The 25,300-nt window shown below is 43.9% G+C and overlaps 1 protein-coding gene across 1 annotated transcript; it reads right to left on the minus strand.

Moving 5' to 3' along the window:
- Positions 1 to 10,255: 10,255 nt before the first annotated feature.
- Positions 10,256 to 13,500, minus strand: LOC147961946 (ER membrane protein complex subunit 7 homolog). The gene is made up of 7 exons (XM_087535701.1): positions 13,284 to 13,500; positions 13,140 to 13,183; positions 12,187 to 12,289; positions 11,788 to 11,851; positions 11,589 to 11,705; positions 11,382 to 11,490; positions 10,256 to 10,634 (listed from the first exon to the last, which is right to left on the minus strand). Exons 1-7 carry the CDS (start codon positions 13,361 to 13,363, stop codon positions 10,546 to 10,548), a joined length of 606 nt encoding a protein of 201 aa, XP_087391827.1. The 5' UTR covers positions 13,364 to 13,500; the 3' UTR covers positions 10,256 to 10,545.
- Between the last annotated feature and the right edge of the window lie 11,800 nt (positions 13,501 to 25,300).

The raw sequence follows: 25,300 nt of genomic DNA on the forward strand, positions 1-25,300 counted from the left end.
ACGCGTTGTTGGCAACAAAAAGTTGTGGAGACGCCGTCAATCTTCAGACCTCACAACTCCCGAGAATGGGAGAGCAGCGGATGGCGTGTATGCGCTTACTCGGCGGTTGTGAAAGGCTTTTCTTTGTGGTGACCCTTAGGATAGTTGTTTACAGTTGTTGGCATATGATGCACATAGAAAATGTTTTGGCTTTCGTGAAAGGAACCAAGAGCAAACACAACCATATTAGTTGATCTCGTGTTGTTCGCGGTTATAAACCACGATATTGGTCCAGTGCTTATCGGTGATTATGCGTAATTCACTAAAGAGCCAAAAGTCTTGGCTTGACGCCTTCGAGTGTCTCACAATGAGCACGATTTTTCCCCATGGTAAATGGCGCGTTGTTGGCAACGGGAAGATGTGGTGACTGAGTCAGTCTCCAGCCCTCACGACTCCCGAGAGTGGGATGACGTAGATGGCATGCGCATGCTATACTTGACGGTTGTGGAATCAATAATGAATGTGAGCTGCGACACCGTAGTGACATTGGGATTTTCTTTGTCGTGACCTTTAGGATAGTTGTTAAGAGTTGTTGGCATGACGTACAAGAGAAAATGTTTTGACTTTTGTGGAAGGAACTAAGAGCAAACACTAATACATTTTAAGTTGATCCGATGTTGTTAGTGAAGGAAATATGCCCTAAAGGCAATAATAAAGTTGTTATTTATATTTCCTTATATCATGATAAATGTTTATTATTCATGCTAGAATTGTATTAACCGAAAACTTAGTACGTGTGTGAATACATAGATAAAATGAGTGTCACTAGTATGCCTCTACTTGACTAGCTCGTTAATCAAAGATGGTTAAGTTTCCTAGCCATGGACAAGAGTTGTCATTTGTGAACGGGATCACATCATTAGAGAATGATGTGATTGACTTGACCCATCCGTTAGCTTAGCACTTTGATCGTTTAGTTTACTGCTATTGCTTTCTCCATAACTTATATATGTTCCTATGACTATGAGATTATGCAACTCCCGAATATCGGAGGAACACGTAGTGTGCTATCAAACGTCACAACGTAACTGGGTGACTATAAAGATGCTCTACAGGTGTCTCCGATGGTGTTTGTTGAGTTGGCATAGATCGAGATTAGGATTTGTCACTCCGTGTATCGGAGAGGTATCTCTGGGCCCTCTCGGTAATGTATATCACTATAAGCCTTGCAAGCAATGTGACTAATGAGTTAGTTACGGGATGTTGCATTACGGAGCGAGTAGAGAGACTTGCCGGTAACGAGATTGAACTAGGTATTGAGATACCAACGATCGAATCTCGGGCAATTAACATACCGATGACAAAGGGAACAACGTATGTTGTTATGCGGTTTGACCGATAAAGATCTTCATAGAATATGTAGGAACCAATATGAGCATCCAGGTTCCGCTATTGGTTATTGACCAAAGATGAGTCTCGGTCATGTCTACATAGTTCTCGAACCCGTAGGGTCCGCACGCTTAACGTTCGGTGACGATCGATATTATGAGTTTATGTGTTTTGATGTACCGAAGGTAGTTTGGAGTCTCGGATATGATCACGGACATGACGAGGAGTCTCGAAATGGTCAAGACATGAAGATCGATATATTGGAAGGCTATGTTTGGACATCGGAATGGTTTCGGGTGAGTTCGGACATTTACCGGAGTACCGGGGGGTTACCGGAACCCCCCGGGGAGTGTATGGGCCTTAGTGGGAGAGAGGAGGAGGCGGCCAAGGTGGAGGGCGCGCCCCCCTAGCCCAATCCGAATTGGGTGGGGGGATGGCCCCCCTTCCTTCCCTCTCTCTCCCCCTTCCTTTCTCTCCTACTCCAATAAGGGAAGGGGGAATCCTACTCCCACCAAGAGTAGGACTCCCCCCTTGGGGCGCGCCATAGAGGGCCAGCCCTCCCCTCCTCCACTCCTTTATATACGGGGGAGGGGGGCACCCCATAGACACACAAGTTGATTGTTTAGCCATGTGTGGTGTCCCCCTCCACAGATTTCCATCTTGGTCATATCGTTGTAGAGCTTAGGAGAAGCCCTACGTCGGTAACTTCATTATCACCGTCATCACACCGTCGTGCTGACGAAACTCTCCCTCGACCTCAGCTGGATCTAGAGTTCGTGGGACGTCACCGAGCTGAACGTGTGCAGGTCGCGGAGGTGCCATACCTTCGGTGCTAGGATCGGTCGGATCGTGAAGACGTACGACTACATCAACCGCATTGTCACGCTTCCGCTTACGGTCTACGCGGGTACGTGGACAACACTCTCCCCTCTCGTTGCTATGCATCACCTAGATGGCGTAGGAAATTTTTTGAAACTACTGCGTTCCCCAACCGTTAGCAGTTAAAACCACGAGATTGATCGGGTGCTTAGTATCGGTGATTATGTGTCGTTCATTAAAGGGTCAAAGTCTTGGCTTGACGTATCAAAGTGTCTCACAATGAGCTGAAGTTTTCTTCCATCGTGGACGGCGTGTTGTTGGCAACGGGAAGATACGGTGACTTCGTCAGTCTTCGAACCTCGTGACTCCCGGGAGTGGGATGAGTTAGATGACGTGTATGTGTTATACTCGATGGTCGTGGAATCTATAATGAACGCCAGCCACGAGACTCTACATCGGGCTTTTCTTTGTTGCGACCCTTAGGATAGTTGTTGACAATTGTTGGCATGAAGTACAAGAGAAGATGTTTGACTTTTGGGGAAGGAACTAAGAGCAAACACCAACACATTTAGTTGATCCACTATTCCTATTCTTACCAGGTTAAAACCACGAGACTGGTCTGGTGCTTAGTACCGGTGATTATACGTCATTCACTAAAGGGTCAAAGTCTTGGCTTGACATCTCGAGTGTCTCACAATGAGTTAGAATTTTTTTTCTATGTTGTCGGCGTGTTGTTGGCAATGAGAAGATGTGGTGACTCCATTAGTCTTTGGACCTCATGACTCCTGAGAGTGGGAGAGCGGTGGATGGTGTGTATGCGTTATACTTGGCGGTTGTGAAAGCAATAGTGAACGCCAGCCGCAAGACCGTAGTAACATGAGGTGTTTCTTTTTTGTACTAAGAGCAAATACCAACACATTTAGTTGGTCTCATGTTGTTAGCGCTTAAAAACCACAAGATTGGTCCGGTGCTTCGTACCGGTGATTAAGTGTCATTCACTAAAGGGTCAAAGTCTTAGCTTGACGTCTCGAGTGTCTCGCAATGGGCTAGAATTTTCTTCCATGGTGGACGGTTGTTGTTGGCAACAAGAAGATGCGGTGACTTCTTTGGTCTTCGGACCTCACGAATCCCGAGAGTGGGATGAGGTAGATGGGGTGTGCATGCTATACTTGGTGGTTGTTGAATCAATAATGAACGACAGCTGCAAGACTGTAGTGACATCCGACTTTTCTTTGTCATGGCCCTTAGGATAGTTGTTGACCGTCGTGGCATGACGTACAAGAGAAGATGTTTTTACTTTTGTGGAAAGAACTGGAAGCAAACACCAACCATGATTTGGTTTTGATAGCAGTTAAAAACCACAAGACTGGTCTGGTGCTTAGTCCCTTGATTATGCGCCGTTCACCATAGGGTCAAAGTCTTAGCTTGACATCTCGAGTGTCTCACAATGAGCTGGAATTTTCTTCCACAGAGGACGGTGCATTGTTGGCAATGGAGAGATATGGTGACTTCGCAAGCCTTCAGACCTCACAACTCTCAAGAGTGCGATGAGGTAGATGGCGTGTACATGTTATACTCGATAGTGGTGGAATCAATAATGCATGCCAGCTGCGAGACCGTAGTGACATTGGGCTTTTATTTGTTGTCACACTTAGGCCTTGTTTGGTTCAGCTTTTATCGACGGATTCCGCTACCGCGCAGCAGAATCTGAACCAAAGGACGAACCTAGCAGAATCCGATTTCAGAAATCCGCTGCCAAAATCTGAACAAAAAACGGAAGCAGCTCAGGATATGCTTTCCAAAATCTGATTCCGCTGCGAGCCAAAATCTGAAAAAGTTGTATCAGCTGGTTTGTCAAATGACCTACATTTTTTTCACATCAGATTTTCCACAGCTGTTTTTTCACAGCAGATTTTTCACAGCTGCTTTTAGAAATCCACAGCCGAAGCAAACAGGGCCTTAGATAGTTCTCTACAGTTGTTGACATGGCGTACACAAAAGATGATTTGACTTTCGTGTAAGGAGCCAAGAGCAAACTCAATCATATTAGCCGATACATGAGAAAATAGCATTATACAGAATGGTAATATTTAACGTAATTTTACAGAAGACAATCACATCTCCCACTATAATGCCATGGCATTGCATATATTGTGATTAATCTTGTACTTTGCAACGAGCTGGACTTTTCTTTCATGGAAGACAGTCTTCAGAACATACGATTTTCGAGTGGGAGGGGAATAGTGTGCACATGCTATACTCAACGGTTGTGAAAACAATAATGGATGACAACTGCGAGACTGTAGTGACGTCGAGCTTTTCTTTGTCGTGACACTCATGATAGTTGTTGACATGATGCACATATAAGATGTTTCGATATTCGTGGAAGGAACCGGGAGCAAACACAACCATATTAGCTAGTACATGAGAAAATAACATTTTGCAAATGGTAATATTTGGCATGAGTTTCAATCCTTGTAATATTTGGCGTGAGTTTCAATCGCCTCTCCCACTACGATACCATGACATTCCATGGATTGTTATTAATCTTGAAGAAGATAATTCTCCCATTGAAATCTCGGACTAATGCGGTAAGAATAGCTAACATACAATGAGTGATATCCATCAGCATGCGTTCCAATTGAATCCAGCTATACAGCTTCTAATGCATGTTTAAGTGATCAAAGAAATTATTTTGTAACATATATAGTACACATAAAAGGCAAATAATTAATATGGCAACTGGGCAATTGAATGGCAATTGAATAATATGTAGCTCGTGCTTGAAAGCCAAGCAACTCCTATGATACTTAGTCAAGAGATGGCCGTACGCCATCCACCCATGATCAAAAGTACCGATTTGACAGTGAGCTAGATAGTTGTGATTACAAGTCAAATCGATGGATATTAGGTATGAGCCTATATCATTTGCCCCGTATTACATACTAATTATTTTCTCTCGGATAAAAAGCAAGTACAAGTATAAACCAGTATTAAATAAGAATCTATGGCATCCAAGAAACAAGATAATATACGTATAGTAACAAAGTTCTTTAGTGAAAGCTCAACTATACAACTATACAATGCATTTTATTATATCAACCGAAGGGCACATCAGTATCTCTGAAACATCATCAATCTCTAATCAGATGACTCATCGCTGACTCATGTTAATGGAGAATCGGCAAGAAGCTATCTCAAATCGTTTGGATAAAGGTTCTCCTGACCGGTAAGAATTATAAATTTGAACAACATAGTTGACCCATACCGTGTTTATGCAGGGAGAGGAAATATGAAGAAAAAACTTAACAAAAGGGGGAAATGAAAATAACTGTAACACAATTATGTTTAGTTAGGATTAACATTTTCTATAAAAAGAATAGAGTAAACCCTTGATACATTACACATAGTAACTAACTCCTTCAACAATCCCGGAAAAAAAACTAACTCCTTCAGCAAAAGGGTTAAGCAGACATCAAAATCAAATGATGTTAACATTTCGTGGAGTGACGGGGCAGTGGCGAAGCAGGCATCCGAATCATACTTCGACCCGTTGGATGAACACGAGCAAAAAGCATGGAAATATACTTTTTAGCTAAAGAAAAGGCAGGAGAAAGGTATATGAACGAAAGACGGACGAGGTGAGCCGCCACATGACACTCCCCTCTTCCATAATTCTGTTTGCTAGATCACGCTTTTGCGTAACTAATTTAATTAGTCACGGTGTTAAGAAAATGAGTACGTGTGGTACATGGTCACATTCTATATTAATCACTCTTGTAAGCTTATTAAATGAGAGTTGTTGGTGGCTCATGTGTACATCACCTTGCTCTTATCTTTCTAAACACTTCTAAAAATAACAAATGAACTAACGGAAACACTCCTAAGCTCTTTCAACAAAAACAATTTAATCACTTACTTAAAATTCTCTAAGAAAACTAGGCATAACAAATGGGGGAAAAAATGCCTGCTACTCAACTCAAAAGAAAGCGACGCGAGAACTGAGATATTGAAAATGATTTAACATGAATGGTTGTGTATGTTTTTTCTAGCATAACATGGATTCTTAGTTTATTGGGCTTAGGTGATATCTGTTTAATTATGATTAGGCGTAGGTGATCTCTCTCTTAGTAGCATTCTTTTTTCCCTCTTTTTTTACGTTTTTCTTGGGGGGATTTACATCACTGTTCCAGCTAGATATGCATGGTCCTGGCTAGCCTAGCAGCCTGCATTATGGCTTCATCTGCATGTGTTTTGCTTCTGTTATGTCTATATTGTTTGCACCTGGCAATAGGTCACAAATCGATGTCGGTGCCACCTTGTGCAGTACCTAAAATCTGTCTGTATTTGCAGCATTTTGGAATGCACATGCATGCATATTTTTAAGCCAATTAGAACTGGATCTAGCATGATGCTATTTCAGCATTTCTCATAGCAGTGTCCATGTCTTTGTTTCAATCAAGAAAAGAAAAAGGCAGTGTCCATGTCAACAATAAATTAGTTGCATCATATCGAATCAAATGTTGCCTGTGCTTTAAACGCTCTTATATTTCTTTACGGTGGGAGTAGTATACATCATAGTTAAGTACAGTAGTTAACTATATTATGTATGGGCAACTGCATGTGGCCTGTGCTTAGTAAAGAGTAAGACAGTACAGTGGACAACGATTTAATAGGTAGCCGGTCACACAGCGCAGTGGTGGTGATCACTGTCTGTCAAATGAGTTAATTAGTTGAGAGTGGCTGCCACTGGTGGGTCTAGAGGAGACATCAGCTGCATCACTGGAATAGAAACACTTGTCCTAACATTAGGTGGGGATCTAGATCCAGATATGTGGCCAATCTGTTTAGATCATAACTGAAGTCAGGAACATATGTCTGCTGCCCAGTGATCTTGCCAAAGCAAAAAAAGATGGATATCAAGCATTTCTGATAACTATAAAGAGCAGTGAAAATGCTAAGGGTATGCCTGGCTTTAATATTTGTGGCCCTGTTGATAAGTAAGCAAATGTGGTGGGAGAAATATGTAACTCTGGAACAACTATTGGGAACTTGAACTTTAAAAAAAAAAGCATTGCTCAGTCAAACTACACCTTTATATTTTTCCCCGCAAAGGGAAAAAAACTCCACCTTATATTTTGAAACAGATGTAATGAGTAATAACGGTGCAACATTTGCACAATAAATACACCCAGGAAGAAATGGGATCAAGAAGATTGATCCCGTTGCAATCTAGTGCCCCTTGAAGGTTTTGGAGATTGTTGGGCAGACGCTACTGAACATGTGAATGTCCAACTCACATTAACATGTGGGCAGAGGCTACTCAACATGTGAATATCCAACTCACATTAACACAGAGTAATTAATCCTAGGCCATGCTAATTCATCTATAAATTCATATGGTGCACACATGTCCAAATCAAGGTGGTTCCTCACACACCCCACCATGATGGATGGTATGGTAGACAGGTCCACAAGATATTTTCCCCCTTAATTTCATCAAATGTTAATCTTTTTCTTGTCTTGACTTAATGGTAGGTGAGACCCTTGATGCTGATGTTCTGTCTACTTTCTAGATTCATGGGAGCAACACATTTCCATCACGGTACTGGAGACACTTTTTCTTCTCTGCAATGAACAATAAACAAAGATACAGAGGGGAGGGTAGATACAGCTCAGAATGACAGAAGTTTGCTAGATTTGGACACTGGAGGAAGGCCTAACTGCAATAGTTTAGGTTAAATAAGATCTGCATCTCCATGACCCAACAGTTACCAGGCAGCTTCCATATGCAGCTTAAAATATATAACCAATTCCAGCTATTACTGCCATGTTGTCTGTTACTAGTAAGCAGCCAAGAGGCAATACAAGTGACATGTCCAACTCACAGTGATAGAGGAAAATAACAAATGAATTACTGCTATTGATGTGCATTGTCAGTAGTGCAGCAAGTGGCCTGCTGCTGGTGCAGCTAAAATACAGATTGCCCCAATTACTCCATCTCCGTATCATAGACTTCACTGCCGCAAGTGGGCTTCGATTTTGATATATTCCTCTTTATCTTCCCAAGAACATATTCCAACAGAAAAAGAAGAGTGGGTAGTTTGGGATGCGAAAAAGAAGGACGAAAAATTCCAAAAATCTCTAGCTTGTGGGACGCGTTGTATCGAAGAAGACGATATCCCGCAGCTCGCAGCGGCTAGCACCGGACCACCGGAAAAGATCACGGTCCCGGGCATCATGGCTCGCCTTAACTCCGAGATCCGACAAAAAAAGGGCGAAAACAAACCGGTTTCCGCGCTCGAGAAACATGAAAAATTTGACAACCCACACACACCCACACAAAATATCCTAATGCCAGGAGGCCAATGATCTAGAACCCCAAACAATGGAGTTTACAGTAACATACACATATATCATGCATTATCCAGCAGGAAAAAGTGTGTGATTCTGAGGGTGGAACATATCACCTCAGGCTTTCAGGCTCACCCTCCCAAGGTGTGATCTGGTTCAGGCATTTCCTGCCCCCCATTGACAGGCCTTATCCTTCCCCAGGCCAATGGAGGACACAGATTCCCATCCCCTCTTATTAGGTGGTGAGTGTGACCAGCTGTGTGCAGTTATAGTGAGAGGGATGCAAAGTTTGTAATCTAGCATAACATGTTATGTGGCTCTATCTGGTGACCACATGGTGCCCAACTGTCAAACCAAGGAGGGTTTTCAGCAAATAATTCGGTTTCTAGCTTACTTCCAGCTTGCCATTTAGAGGAGACTTTAGTCCTAGGCGTATATTTCCGGGGTTATTATGCTATGGACTTCGGTCGGGGATGGCTGCAAAAAATATGATAAATTTCCCCGGTTGAAATTGATTTTCGCCGCAGGTTCAGAGCACGTGTCAGGATTGATATATTCAGGTCCATTTCATAGGAGTAATATACTATTCATGTCAAATTCAGCCTACTCCTATATGACTAGACTACACCAGATGGACACCAAGTCATGGTGATCTACTTAATAATACTTAAAAAAATGGGGAGATACTAAGAAGGGTATTCACATTCAGAAAGTCTCTCTTATGATTAGATAATTTACCGAATTCGCAGTCCAAATTGATTTTTACTACAGGTTTTAAGGCACGTGTCACGAGACTGATCCAGGTCCATTTCATGATAATTCTATACTTACTTTTCATGTCAAGATCTACTTACTCCTGCATGACTAGACTACAAAAGTATAGGTGTGTTGCTTGTAGTCTCTAGATGATGGACACCAAGTCAAGGGTAATCTACCTAAACAAAAGCAAAATGAGGAGGCATCAAGAAGGGTGATCACATTTACACACTGTGTACAACAGATAAATTATAGTAAGCACTAGGAGAGGCGTGGACGTCTGGATCTTAAAAAACCTCTTCATGCCTATCTGTCTTGCCTCCAAAGTATGTGGTCATTTTCAGTATCCAGAAAAGAGGTGCAGATATCCAATGGAGCTGGTGGCAGACCAACCTTTATTCTCTCTCTCTGGGAGAGATGCACACATGTCCTAAAATTACGGTCATCCGAAGTCTCTCTTATGATTAGACAAAAGGTTTTACAGAACTACCAGGAATCAGTTTCTAGTCACTTTCGTACTTTGCAATTTGCAAAATAGGTTCCATATCATGCTATCAAACTACTAGGGTGCACCAAGAACCAACCAAGGTGAGGCGCAATCATGCCCTGCGAGTGAGACACGTCATCTTCCCGAACTAAAAATAATAGCTTCTGGAATGCATCATCATAACAGATTGAAGTTTTCAAAAAGGAAAAGAGAATGACAGATCCATAACATATTGACAAGGTTGGATGTGGACTCTACTTTGTCTGACTGACCACACAGCTAGTATCATCCATAAATGAAGAGGGTCAAATTCGTACCCACGAAATGTTATCAGGAAACCGAGTCCTACATAGCCCTGGAGAAGAGTTCAACCTCATGCCTGCCATAGTATCAGTTAACATATCTGCTTTTCTTTTCATATTCTGGCGGTGTTTGTGATCAACCAAAGGTCAGCATCAGGATCTGTGCCGATAGTCAATGACTCACCAAGGCATTCATTCAATATTCAAATGGTTAACAAGTTGACACACTGTACTCGACGTGAGCTATAAATCAAATATTTCATGACTAGTTCAGCCAGGTGTTTCAGACGGTTCTCCATTACAAACCTATTACATCTTAGAATACAGTAGAATACATTAAAAGTGGGCAAAAGAGTTTCCACCTTATCCCAGCCTCCCATGACTCGAGTGTGAAGCAGTTTGGCAAGGATGTTTGTCGCATCATAAACTTAAGCGACGTATTGTCCACATGTTCTACATCTAGCTGTTTGCTCTGGCTAGCAAGCCAGAAAAGGATGGAACAGGTGAGTTCCTCATTTGCTCTTGAGCTTGCTTTATCTCCTCGGGATCTTCAAGAATAAAACAGACGGGATGTGAGGAAGGTATACGAGTGAAATCGACAGAAAATCATTGCCAGGAAGTATCGTTGAAGCATATATATTACAGATATTAATAAACTACTCCCTCCGTTCCAAATTACTCGTCATAGAAATGGATGTATCTCGAACTAAAATACATATAGATACATCCATATCTGCGACAAGTAATTCGGAACGGAGGGAGTAGATAACATCTCTTAGTTTCTGTCAGTATGTATTTTGCATAAAGTAAAACTGATTAGAGAAACAAACAGCTATGATTGTAAGTGTCACTGCTACAAAACCATATATAGTATTAAAACGAAACAAACAGCCTGACACAAAAAGTATTTAGCAGCAAGCAATGTACTGTAGATAGATCAGCTGAAAAGGCAGGTACCGTGTAGTGCACATATATTATAACAACATAGATTCAGACACACTAAATACAAATCAGCACAGGTTACTTCTTTCTATTTTGAAAACATTATTACCAAACATGTCATTTAATGTTGCTATTAACTCTGAATGGGCTCAAACTATAACAAATGGAACATGCACAGCAAAGTTGAATTTTATATCTTGGCTTGTACGTTTATAACAGTTATATGTGGTGTATAGAACTCATTAAGCATGGGCCTTGATCTGCTAAGCTTCTACTTGCTTAATATACAAACATGAAGCTTTCTAGTTTTTTCTTGGATGTAAAAGGTTTGAAATGTGTTTATTGCCACTTACCTATGTTCTCCATCATCTTGGGCATAACGACGACCATTAGGACCATAAAACCGACCATCATACCCATGGGGCTCTTCAAAAGGGACAAAATGTTGAAAGGCTCCCTCGGCTGGGGAAAATAGATAGACACATAGGTTGGTTAAGAAAGGATTTAATAACAGCAAGCAGCGAGGAAATAGGTTAACAAAAAACTATAGCATTAGACACCTCATAGTATTGCTCTTCTTTCAGAGGTTCCAAAACAAGCTCATTTAGAACTCTTCTGTTTTCAGTCAATGCTGCTTGAATGTGCCCTGGATTCCTGGCACTGATGTCCACTCGAACCTATCACACAACAGAATAGAGAATCAACTGTTTAGTGCCCATTCTGCTCATATTACAATGAAATTTTCTAATGAATACTCACTGGTGAAAAGAAGTAGCCAAGTGAGGAGACTTCTATCAAATGTGTCCCAGCAGGCACGTTGTGGCTTAAGGATATTAGGTCAAGGGGTAACAATAAGCACAGGAAGATCTGCTAACATTGCACATAAGCTGCCAACAGTGAAACATTTATACAAACACAATAAACTATAATTAGACACATAATGACATCAACAAATTCTTCACATATCACTCTCGCAAGATTCTCTTGTATCTTTTTTTCAAAAAGAAAAGTATTCTTAGAAAAATGGACAATTTTAAAACAATGATGCATGAAAGAACAGACTAAATTGATTAAATTAAAATAAAAGTAATTTACCCCTCATAAGAGAAGTCGAAGTAGTTTGGAAGGGCATGGTATAACATGTTTTTCGTAGGATACAAGGCAAAGTAGCCGTCTGGCCTGGCGAATGTAACTTTCTGACCACCATTAAGTATCACTTTCGTGTTTGATGTCTTGGCTGGAAGACCAAAGCCCCTTGCAGCTATAAGCACAACAGATAAAAACAACATCAGGTGGACCTCACGGGAGAACATTAGTATGTATCGGCTCCACAAACATTGAGAACTTATAATCTCTAAGTGCACTTAAAAAGCAAGATGCATGACAAGATCTGACTGAAATCCTAATCAATTATCCAAATGCAAGGAAACCAACATAGTAACCCGCCTTAGCAATTTACAATGAGCTGAAATAACACGGCGCCAAAATCCGATGGTTATACACATGCCAAGAATGCTCTTAGTAAGACAATACTTCCAAAGAAACGCCATGCAGCATTCATTCCTTTGTGCGCTTTCAGATACCCCAAATCCTGGCCAAGAAGCATTGGCTTTGAACACTTGCGGCAGCACGTTTATCAACAGACATGTATTCTAGCAGACAGGCATTTTGATGTGCCTGTGTGGATCTGGACAATTCGTCAATTCCCCTCTCTCTAAGACAAGCTACTGAATAAACATGTTCCTACATCTGTCGATTGGTTTTGATACTCAGAACAAAAGGATGCAGCACATAAACAAACAGTAGCCACAGCGCAGCTCCAACGCGGCTCAGATTTCAAAGATGAAGTTGGATAAAATCAGCTACTGTGATGTGCCTGTAGCATGCTGCCTAAGCAACGGCGGTGCATGGTGGTGTAGCAGAGAGATCAGTAGCATCGACACGCTTGGCCCTACTTAGATCACGCGCCCATCCATGTACAGGCCCCAGAGACAATTCCACCAAATTGGCCAGGTTCGAGCCGAGCACGAAGCTGGATCCCGCCCGCCTACCCACGCACGCACAAGTTACCAGATGCATCTAATTCGAACCATGGGGGCGAGGGCACTGACCGTCGATCTTGATGCGGCCGGCGATGGTGTATCCCTCGACGGATCTGCATCCACAGGGCGAGGCGAGAGAGGGGGTCAGCTACAGCCTCCTGCCGATCGGATCGGAGAGGAGAGGAAAAACGGGCGGGGACGAGGGGGGCCTACCCGGGCTGGTCCGCGGCCGCGGGGCCGAGGCACGCCGCGAGGACGGCGGCGAGGACGAGGAGGGCGCGGAGGGGGCTCATCGTCGCCGCGGCCGGGGTCGTCGTCGTCGTCGTCGCGCGAGCACGGGAGCTTCGCTTTCTCTTCTCTCCTCCGTCTGCTGTGCCGTCCGTCTGCTCTCGGCCGTGGGCTTCTGAGGAAGGAGCCGCCCACTTCGATCGGGCCTGGACTCATCGGGCTTCATTCGAGCCGGCCCGCTCTCTCCCGAGCTCCCGGCCCACCACAGAATCTACTACGTGGGTCAGGCCATCAGATGGGGCCCACCACCAACGGGTCCAACAGCTCAAGAGGTGCCACCGAGCCCATCTTCAAAACAGGAGCAGAAAAGAAACAAACCAAGCTTGACTACTAATGAGAAGAACAACGGAAAGAACATGGTTGCAAACAAACACTCTGATGCGCGTTTGGCAGGCTCCCTAGGGGTGTCCCGCCCAGTGCAATGAGTCTCTTATGTTGGAACTGCCGCGGTGCTGGCAAACCCGCGACAATTCGAGAGCTTCGTGATCTAACGAAGCAGTTTGCCCCTTCTGTACTATGTATCTTGGAAACTCAAATAGAGGGAACTAGAGTCGAGAACATGGCTAGTTCTTTAGGTTTTAATAAAAGTTTTGCTGTTAGTAGTTCTGGTAGAAGTGGTGGTTTGGGAGTTTTTTGGAATGAAGAAATAAAGTTGGAGATTGTTGGTTATTCTCAGTACCATATTGATGCCGTGATTGATGATCTAGCAGATGTGAAAATAAGGGTTACCTTCGTCTACGGAGAAGCACAAGTAAGCGCAAGACATAAGACTTGGGACATGCTTAGGGGAATCGTGGGCGCTAGCGATATACCCTGGCTTGTTCTAGGAGATTTCAATGAAGTTCTGCATGCCCACGAACACGATGGAGTTGGAAACAGGAGCCAAGCTCAGATGGATGCTTTTAGGGACGCGCTTGATACTTGCGGTCTTATGGATATAGGCTATTCTGGCATAGGATGGACCTTTGAGAAGAAAGTGACTGGAGGCACATATACGCGTGTTCGACTTGACCGGGGAGTGGCGAACCCGGTCTGGACCATCGTGTTTCCATCAACCATAGTCGAGCACAAAACAGCGGCCACAAGCGATCACTTACCCGTCTACGTGAGGCTGGTGCATGGCGCATGCAGGAGGGCCCCTCGCTCTTTTAAATATGAAATCGCTTGGGAGCGCGATCCGGGGCTGCAGCCCGTGGTCCAGGGTGCATGGGCGAATGGAGCGGGGGATTCTGTTCTCTCAATCAGCGACAAGCTCCAGTCCTTGTCTTCCGATTTGTCTGCATGGGATAGGACCCACTTCGGGAATGTTCGGCGCGAGATCCAACGCATGAAAAGAGAGCTACAGGAGTTGCGCGAATCCCCAAATAGATCTGGCCCTGTGCATATTGAGCTCAAAATAATAGAAAGGCTCACCGAACTATATCACAGAGAAGAAATTTTATGGCGCCAACGAGCACGTGTTGAATGGTTAATGCATGGAGATAAGAACACGTACTTTTTTCATCTAAGGGCGAGTCGCGGAAGAAGGAAGAACCAGATCAAGGCCCTTCAGAGACCCAATGGCGAGCTCACAGAAAATGTTTCAGAGATGGAAAACTTGACTAACACTTTCTATAGGGACTTGTACACCTCGGAGGGAGTGCATGATATGGAACGGGTTCTTGAAACAGTTCCTACCAAAGTCACCGCAGCGATGAACGAGTCTCTGAATGCTCCATATAGCCAAGAGGAAGTCAAGGTAGCTCTGTTTCAGATGTATCCCACTAAGGCTCCAGGTCCGGATGGTTTCCCGGCGCATTTCTTTCAGCACCATTGGGACACGTGTGGGGGAGATGTCACCTCGGCAGTCCTCCGGATTGTTGAAGGAACGGAATCAGCAGAGTGTATTAATGATACTATTTTGGTCTTGATCCCAAAGGTAAAAAACCCCACGCTACTTTCCCAATTTCGTCCAATTAGTTTGTGCAACGTCTTGTATAAGATTGCGTCAAAGGTGATCGCCAACAGATTGAAGCTAGTCCTTCCTGAAATTATATCTGAGGAGCAGTCAGCTTTTGTCCCGGGACGTCTGATAACAGACAACATCATCACAGCATACGAGTGCTTGCATTTCATGAAGAGGAATAAGGCCAAGAAACACCAGTCCTGTGCGCTCAAATTGGATATGATAAAAGCATATGACAGGGTGGAATGGCCGTACTTGCAAGCTATAATGCTTAAACTGGGCTTCAGTTCCAGGTGGGTTGATATAGTAATGAGCCTGGTATCCACAGTTACTTTCTCGGTGATGTTCAATGGAAAGAAACTTCAAAGTTTTAAACCTTCACGTGGTATCCGACAAGGGGATCCGATTTCTCCATACTTGTTCTTGCTTGCAGCAGAGGGCCTTTCGTGCTTGTTAAAATCCAAAAGTGAGTCATCCAACTTGAGTGGTCTACAGGTTGCTCCTACGGTGCCGCCAGTGAGCCATCTCCTATTCGCTGATGACAACCTGCTGTTCTTCAAGGCAAACAGTGTGGGGGCTAACGAGGTGTACCATGTTCTGGATACTTACTGTCAGGCGACGGGGCAACGGATAAACAATGCAAAATCATCCATATATTTCAGCAAGGGTGTTCCTGACTCGGTAAGACAAGAGGTTAAAGATATACTTCAAGTCCCAAATGAGACTCTCAATGAGAAATACTTGGGGATGCCTTCTGACATAGGGTGTTCAAAGAATGGAGCTTTTAAGTACCTTAAAGATCGACTGTGGAGCAAGGTCCAGGGCTGGATTGAACGCACGATCTCCTCGGCCGGAAAGGAAGTGCTAGTCAAGTCTGTGGCCTAAGGAGTGCCGGTTTTCTCTATGTCCTGTTTTAAGCTTCCCAGAGATTTATGTGAACATCTCAATATGCTTATCAGGAAGTTCCGGTGGGGAAGTAAGGAAGGAAAACGAAAGCCTCATTGGGTGTCATGGAAAACGATGACACAACCCAAGGGCATGGGGGGCTTAGGATTCAAAGATTTTGAGCTCTTTAACCCAGCAATGTTGGCAAAACAAGCATGGGGACTATTGCAGAATCCCGAGACCTTGAGTGCACGTATTCTCAAGAGTATTTATTATCCCAACTCGGACATTCTCGAGGCTGCGCTGGGTGGTCACCCTAGCCAAGTGTGGCGCGCCATCATTGAAGGCAGGGACACCCTTCGGCAGGGGTTGATTAAAAGAATCGGGAACGGGGAAGCAACCGATATATGGAACCAGAACTGGCTCCCTAGAGAGGGAATGTTCCGCCCATATGGTAGTACAACACCGAATCCACCGGTCAGAGTTTCCGAGCTCATCATAAGCGCTACGGCCTCCTGGAATAGACAGGTTATTCAAGATAATTTCATGCCAATCGATGCACCTTGCGATTCCATTGTGTACTCGTAACATACCTGACTTCTGGGCGTGGCATTATGAGAAGCACGGAGTCTTTTCGGTTAAGTCAGCTTACAAGATGCTGGTCACAACAAAGTTAAGAAGGGAAGCATGGCTTGAGGGAGCGGCCGGAACCTCAAATGCAGTTGCAGAAGAGGGATCTTGGAAAAGATTGTGGAAGACGGAAGTTCCGGGGAAGATTCGAATGTTTTTATGGCGCCTATCAAAACACTTTTGCCAACAAATGATGTGAGGGCACATCGCCACATGGCTGACTCCGATCAGTGTAGCTTATGTGGAGCGCGGGACTCTTGGCGCCATTCTGTGACGCCCCCGATTTAATCGTACACTAATCATACACGCAAATGTGTACGATCAAGATCAGGGACTCACGGGAAGATATCACAACACAACTCTACAAATAAAATAAGTCATACAAGCATCATATTACAAGCCAGGGGCCTCGAGGGCTCGAATACAAGAGCTCGATCATAGACGAGTCAGCGGAAGCAACAATATCTGAGTATAGACATAAGTTAAACAAGTTTGCCTTAAGAAGGCTAGCACAAACTGGGATACAGATCGAAAGAGGCGCAGGCCTCCTGCCTGGGATCCTCCTAACTACTCCTGGTCGTCGTCAGCGGGCAACACGTAGTAGTAGGCACCTCCGGTGTAGTAGGAGTCGTCGTCGACGGTGGCGTCTGGATCCTGGGCTCCAACATCTGGTTGCGACAACCAGGTAGAAGGGATAGGGGGAAAAGAGGGAGAAAGCAACCGTGAGTACTCATCCAAAGTACTCGCAAGCAAGGAGCTACACTACATATGCATGGGTATATGTGTAAAGGCCATATCGGTGGACTGAACTGCAGAATGCTAGAAAAAGAGGGGGATAGCTAATCCTGTCGAAGACTACGCTTCTGGCAGCCTCCGTCTTGCAGCATGTAGAAGAGAGTAGACTGAAGTCCTCCAAGTAACATCGCATAGCATAAACCTAACCGATGATCCTCCCCTCGTCGCCCTGTGAGAGAGCGATCACCGGTTGTATCTGGCACTTGGAAGGGTGTGTTTTATTAAGTATCCGGTTCTAGTTGTCATAAGGTCAAGGTACAACTCCAAGTCGTCCTGTTACCGAAGATCACGGCTATTTGAATAGATTAACTTCCCTGCAGGGGTGCACCACATAACCCAACACGCTCGATCCCATTTGGCCGGACACACTTTCCTGGGTCATGCCCGGCCGCGGAAGATCAACACGTCGCAGCCCCACCTAGGCACAACAGAGAGGCCAGCACGCCGGTCTAAACCTAAGCGCACAGGGGTCTGGGCCCATCGCCCATAGCACACCTGCACGTTGTTGGAAATATGCCCTAGAGGCAATAATAAATTGGTTATTATTATATTTCCTTGTTCATGATAATCGTTTATTATCCATGCTATAATTGTATTGATAGGAAACTCAGATACATGTGTGGATACATAGACAACACCATGTCCCTAGTAAGCCTCTAGTTGACTAGCTCGTTGATCAATAGATGGTTACGGTTTCCTGACCATGGACATTGAATGTCATTGATAACGGGATCACATCATTAGGAGAATGATGTGATGGACAAGACCCAATCCTAAGCATAGCACTAGATCGTGTAGTTCATATGCTATAGCTTTTCTAGTGTCAAGTATCATTTCCTTAGACCATGAGATTGTGCAACTCCCGGATACCGTAGGAATGCTTTGGGTGTATCAAACGTCACAACGTAACTGGGTGGCTATAAAGGTACACTACGGGTATCTCCGAAAGTGTCTGTTGGGTTGGCACGAATCGAGACTGGGATTTGTCACTCCGTGTAAGCGGAGAGGTATCTCTGGGCCCACTCGGTAGGACATCATCATATGCGCAATGTGACCAAGGAGTTGATCACGGGATGATGTGTTACGGAACGAGTAAAAGAGACTTGCCGGTAACGAGATTGAACAAGGTATCGGGATACCGACGATCGAATCTCGGGCAAGTACAATACCGCTAGACAAAGGGAATTGAATACGGGATTGATTAAGTCCTTGACATCGTGGTTCATCCGATGAGATCATCGTGGAACATGTGGGAGTCATCATGGGTATCCAGATCCCGCTGTTGGTTATTGACCGGAGAACGTCTCGGTCATGTCTGCATGTCTCCCGAACCCGTAGGGTCTACACACTTAAGGTTCGGTGACGCTAGGGTTGTAGAGATGTTAGTATGCGGTAACCCGAATGTTGTTCGGAGTCCCGGATGAGATCCCGGACGTCACGAGGAGTTCCGGAATGGTCCGGAGGTAAAGAATTATATATAGGAAGTGCTATTTCGGCCATCGGGACAAGTTTCGGGGTCACCGGTATTGTACCGGGACCACCGGAAGGGTCCCGGGGGTCCACCGGGTGGGGCCACCTGCCCCGGGGGGCCACATGGGCTGTAGGGGTTGTGCCTTGGCCTATATGGGCCAAGGGCACCAGCCCCAAGAGGCCCATGCGCCAAGAGAAGAGAAAAAGGGGAGAGTCCTAAAAGGGGAAGGCACCTCCGAGGTGCCTTGGGGAGGATGGACTCCTCCCCCCCCCTTGGCCGCACCCTTCCTTGGATGAAGGGGCAAGGGCTGCGCCTCCCCCTCTCCCTTGGCCCTATATATAGTGGGGAAAAGGAGGAGCAAACCAATCTAAGGCCTGGCGCCTCCCTCTCCCTCCCGTGACACATCTTCCTCCTCCCGCAGCGCTTCGCGAAGCCCTGTTGGAATCCCGCTACTTCCACCACGCCGTCGTGCTGCTGGATCTCCATCAACCTCTCCCTCCTCCTTGCTGGATCAAGGCATGGGAGACGTCTCCGTTCCGTACGTGTGTTGAACGCGGAGGTGCCGTCCGTTCGGCGCTAGGATCATCGGTGATTTGAATCACGACGAGTACGACTCCATCAACCCCGTTCTCTTGAACGCTTCCGCGCGCGATCTACAAGGGTATGTAGATCCAATCCTCCCTCGTTGCTAGATGAATCCATAGATTGATCTTGGTGATACGTAGGAAAATTTTGAATTTATGCTACGTTCCCCAACAGTGGCATAATGAGCTAGGTCTATTGCGTAGATTCTATGCACGAGTAGAACACAAAGTAGTTGTGGGCGTTGATTTTGTTCAATATGCTTGCCGTTACTAGTCTTATCTTGATTCGGCGGCATCGTGGGATGAAGCGGCCCGGACCAACCTTACACGTACTCTTACGTGAGACCGGTTCCACCGACAAACATGCACTAGTTGCATAAGGTGGCTAGCGGGTGTCTGTCTCTCCTACTTTAGTCGGATCGGATTCGATGAAAAGGGTCCTTATGAAGGGTAAATAGCAATTGGCATATCACGTTGTGGTTTTGCGTAGGTAAGAAACGTTCTTGCCAGAAACCCATAGCAGCCACGTAAAACATGCAAACAACAATTAGAGGACGTCTAACTTGTTTTTGCAGGGTATGCTATGTGATGTGATATGGCCAAAAGGATGTGATGAATGATATATGTAATGTATGAGATTGATCATGTTCTTGTAATAGATGATCATGGAGCCCCAAGATGGAGATCAAAGGAGCTACATGATATTGGCCATATCATGTCACTATTTGATTGCATATGATGTTTATCATGTTATGCATCTTGTTTACTTAGTACGACGGTAGTAAATAATATGATCCCTTACAACAATTTCAAGAAGTGTTCTCCCCTAACTGTGCACCGTTGCGACAGTTCGTGTTTCGAAGCACCACGTGATGATCGGGTGTTAGATTCTAACGTTCACATACAACGGGTGTAAGACAGATTTACACACGCGAAACACTTAGGGTTAACTTGACGAGCCTAGCATGTACAGACATGGCCTCGGAACACAGAAGACCGAAAGGTCGAGCATGAGTCGTATAGAAGATACGATCAACATAAAGATGTTCACCGACGTTGACTAGTCCGTCTCACGTGATGATCGGACACGGCCTAGTTCACTCGGATCATGTAATCACTTAGATGACTAGAGGGATGTCTATTTAAGTGGGAGTTCATAAGATGAACTTAATTATTCTGAACATAGTCAAAAGGATTTTGCAAATTATGTCGTAGCTCACGCTATAGTTTTACTGTTTAGATATGTTCCTAGAGAAAAATTAGTTGAAAGTTGATAGTAGCAATTATGTGGACTAGGTCCGTAAACTGAGGATTGTCCTCATTGCTTCTTAGAAGGCTTATGTCCTTAATGCACCGCTCAGTGTGCTGAACCTCGAACGTTGTCTGTGGATGTTGCGAACATCTGACATACATGTTTTGATAACTACGTGATAGTTCAGTTAAACGGTTTAGAGTTGAGGCACCGAAGACGGTTTTGAAACGTCACGAAACATATGAGATGTTTTGAGGGCTGAAATTGGGATTTCAGGCTCGTGCCCACGTCAAGAGGTATGAGACCTCCGACAATTTTCTTAGCCTGCAAACTAAGGAGAAAAGCTCAATTGTTGAGCTTGTGCTCAGATTGTCTGAGTACAACAATCACTTGAATCAAGTGGGAGTTAATCTTCCAGATGAGATAGTGATGTTTCTCCGAAGTCATTACCACCAAGCTGCTAGAGCTTCGTGATGAACTATAATATATCAGGAACATATATGATGATCCTTGAGATATTCGCGATGTTTGACACCGCGAAAGTAGAAATCAAGAAGGAGCATCAATTGTTGATGGTTGGTGAAACCACTAGTTTCAAGAAGGGTAAGGGCAAGAAGGGATACTTCATAAAACGGCAATTCAGCTGCTGCTCTAGTGAAGAAACCCAAGGTTGAACCCAAACCCGAGACTAAGTGCTTCTGTAATAAGGGGAACAGCCACTGGAGCAGAATTACCCTAGATACTTGGTAGATGAGAAGGCTGGCAAGGTCGATAGAAGTATATTGGATATACATTGTGTTGATGTGTACTTTACTAGTACTCCTAGTAGCACCAGGGTATTAGATACCGGTTCGGTTGCTAAATGTTAGTAACTCAAAATAAAAGCTACGGAATAAACGGAGACTAGCTAAAGGTGAGCTGACGATATGTGTTGGAAGTGTTTCCAATGTTGATATGATCAAGCATCGCACGCTCCCTCTACCATCGAGATTGGTGTTTGCGTTGAGCATAGACATGATTGGATTATGTCTATCGCAATACGGTTATTCATTTAAGGAGAATAATGGTTACTCTGTTTGTTTGAATAATACCTTCAATGGTCTTACACCTAAAATGAATGGTTTATTGAATCTCGATCGTAGTGATACACATGTTCATGCCAAAAGATAGTAATGATAGTACCACCTACTTGTGGCACAGCCACGTAAGTCATATCGGTATAAAACGCATGAAGAAGCTCCATGTTGATGGATCTTTGGACTCACTCATTTTTGAAAGTTTGAGACATGTGAACCATGTCTATTGGTGTGTATGCATGAAGAAACTCCATGCAAATGGACCGTTTTGTACTCACTTGATTTTGAATCACTTGAGACATGCAAATCATACCACATGGGCAAGATGACTGAAAGCCTCGTTTTCAGTAAAATGGAACAAGAAAGCAACTTGTTGGAAGAAATACATTTTTGATGTGTGCAGTCCAATGAGTGCTGAGGCATGTAGTGGATATCGTTATGTTCTTACTTCACAGATGATTTGAGTAGATGTTGAGTATATTTACTTGATAAATCACGAGTCTGAATTATTGAAAGGTTCAAGTAATTTCAGGGTGAAGTTGAAAGATCATCGTGACAAGAGGATAAAATATCTATGATATGATCATAGAGATGAATATCTGAATTACGAGTTTGGCACAGAATTAAGACATTGTGGAAATTGTTTCACAACTAATACAGCCTGGAACACCATAGTGTGATGGTGTGTCCGAACATCATAACTGCACCCTATTGGATATGATGCATACCATGATGTCTCTTATCAAATTACCACGATAGTTTATGGGTTAGGCATTAGAGACAACCACATTCACTTTAAAAGGGGCACTACGTAATTCCGATGAGATGACACCGTATGAACTATGGTTTAGAGAAACCTAAGCTGTCATTTCTTAAAAGTTTGGGACTGCGACGCTTATGTGAAAAAGTTTCAGGCTGATAAGCTCGAACCTAAAGCGGATAAATGCATCTTCATAGGACACCCGAAACAGTTGGGTATACCTCCTGTCTCAGATTCGAAAGCAATAAGGGATTGTTTCTAGAATCGGGTCCTTTCTCGAGGAAAAGTTTCTCTCGAAAGAATTGAGTGGGAGGATGGTGGAGACTTGATGAGGTTATTGAACCGTCACTTCAACTAGTGTATAGCAGGGCACAAAGAGTTGTTCCTGTGGCACCTACACCAATTGAAGTGGAAGCTTATGATATTGATCATGAGACTTCGGATCAAGTCACTCCCAAACCTCGTGGGATGACAAGGATACGTACTACTTCAGAGTGGTACGTAATCCTGTCTTGGAAGTCATGTTGCTAGACAACAATGAACCTACGAGCTATGGAGAAGCGATGGTGGGCCTGGATTCCGATAAATGGCTTGAGGCCATATAATCCGAGAGAGGATCCATGTATGAAAACAAAGTGTAGACTTTGGAAGAACTACTTGATGGTCGTAAGGCTGTTGAGTGTAGATGGATTTTAAAAGGAAGACGGACAATGATGGTAAATGTCACCATTAAGAAAGCTCGACTTGTCATTAAGATGTTTTCTGACAAGTTCAAGGAGTTGACTACGGTGAGACTTTCTCACTCGTAGCGATGCTAAGAGTCTGGTGGAATTATATTAGCGATTACTGCATTATTTATGAAATCTTGCAGATAGGATATCAAAACATTGTTTCCTCGACGATTTTCTTGAGGAAAGGTTGTATGTGATACAACCGAAAGGTTTTGTCAATCCTGAAAGATGCTAATAAGTATGCAAAGCTCCAGCAATCCTTCTGAGGACTGGAGTAAGCATCTCGGAGTTGGAATGTACGCTTTGATGAGATGATCAAAGATTTTGGGTTTATACAAAGTTCATGAGAAACTTGTATTTCCAAAGAAGTGAGTGGGAGCACTATAGAATTTCTGATGAGTATATGTTGTTAACATATTATGGATCAGAAATGACGTAGGATTTCTGGAAAGCATATAGGGTTATTTGGAAAGTGTTTTCAATGGAAAGCCTGGATTAAGCTACTTGAGCATTGAGCATCAAGATCTATAAGGATAGATCAAAATGCTTAATAGTACTTTCAAATGAGCACATACCTTGACATGATCTTGAAGTTGTTCAAGATGGATCAGTCAAAGAAGGAGTTCTTGCCTGAGTTGTAAGGTATGAAGTTAAGACTTAAAGCTCGACCACGGCAGAATAGAGAGAAAGGACGAAGGTCGTCCCCTATGCTTTTGTCATAGGCTCTCTACAGTATGCTATGCTATGTGTCGCACCTGAAGTGTGCCTTGCCATGAGTCAGTCAAGAGGTACAAGAGTGATCCATGAATGGATCACAGGACAGCGGTCAAAGTTATCCTTAGTAACTAGCGGACTAAGGAAGTTTCTCGGTTATGGAGGTGGTAAAAGAGTTCGTCGTAAAGGGTTACGTCGATGCAAGCTTAACACCTATGCGGATAGCTCTGAGTAGAGATGCCGGATACGTATAATGGAGCAACAATTTGGAATAGCTCCAAGTAGAACAGTTATTTGGAATAGCTCCAAATAGAACGTGGTAGCTACATCTAGGAGATGACATAGAGATTTGTAAAGCACACACGGATCTGAAAGATTCAGACCCGTTGACTAAAACCTCTCTCACAAGCAACATGATCAAACCTAGAACTCATTGAGTGTTAATCACATAGTGATGTGAACTAGACTACTGACTCTAGTAAACTCTTGGGTGTTAGTCACATGGCGATGTGACCTATGAATGTTAATCACATGGCGATGTGAACTAGATTATTGACTCTAGTGCAAGTGGGAGACTGTTGGAAATATGCCCTAGAGGCAATAATAAATTGGTTATTATTATATTTCCTTGTTCATGATAATCGTTTATTATCCATGCTATAATTGTATTGATAGGAAACTCAGATACATGTGTGGATACATAGACAACACCATGTCCCTAGTAAGCCTCTAGTTGACTAGCTCGTTGATCAATAGATGGTTACGGTTTCCTGACCATGGACATTGAATGTCATTGATAACGGGATCACATCATTAGGAGAATGATGTGATGGACAAGACCCAATCCTAAGCATAGCACTAGATCGTGTAGTTCATATGCTATAGCTTTTCTAATGTCAAGTATCATTTCCTTAGACCATGAGATTGTGCAACTCTCGGATACCGTAGGAATGCTTTGGGTGTATCAAACGTCACAACGTAACTGGGTGGCTATAAAGGTACACTACGGGTATCTCCGAAAGTGTCTGTTGGGTTGGCACGAATCGAGACTGGGATTTGTCACTCCGTGTAAGCGGAGAGGTATCTCTGGGCCCACTTG

Source organism: Triticum urartu, chromosome 7A, assembly GCF_056163025.1.
Source record: "Triticum urartu cultivar PI428250 chromosome 7A, HENAU_Tu73, whole genome shotgun sequence".
NCBI classification, from domain to species: domain Eukaryota; kingdom Viridiplantae; phylum Streptophyta; class Magnoliopsida; order Poales; family Poaceae; genus Triticum; species Triticum urartu.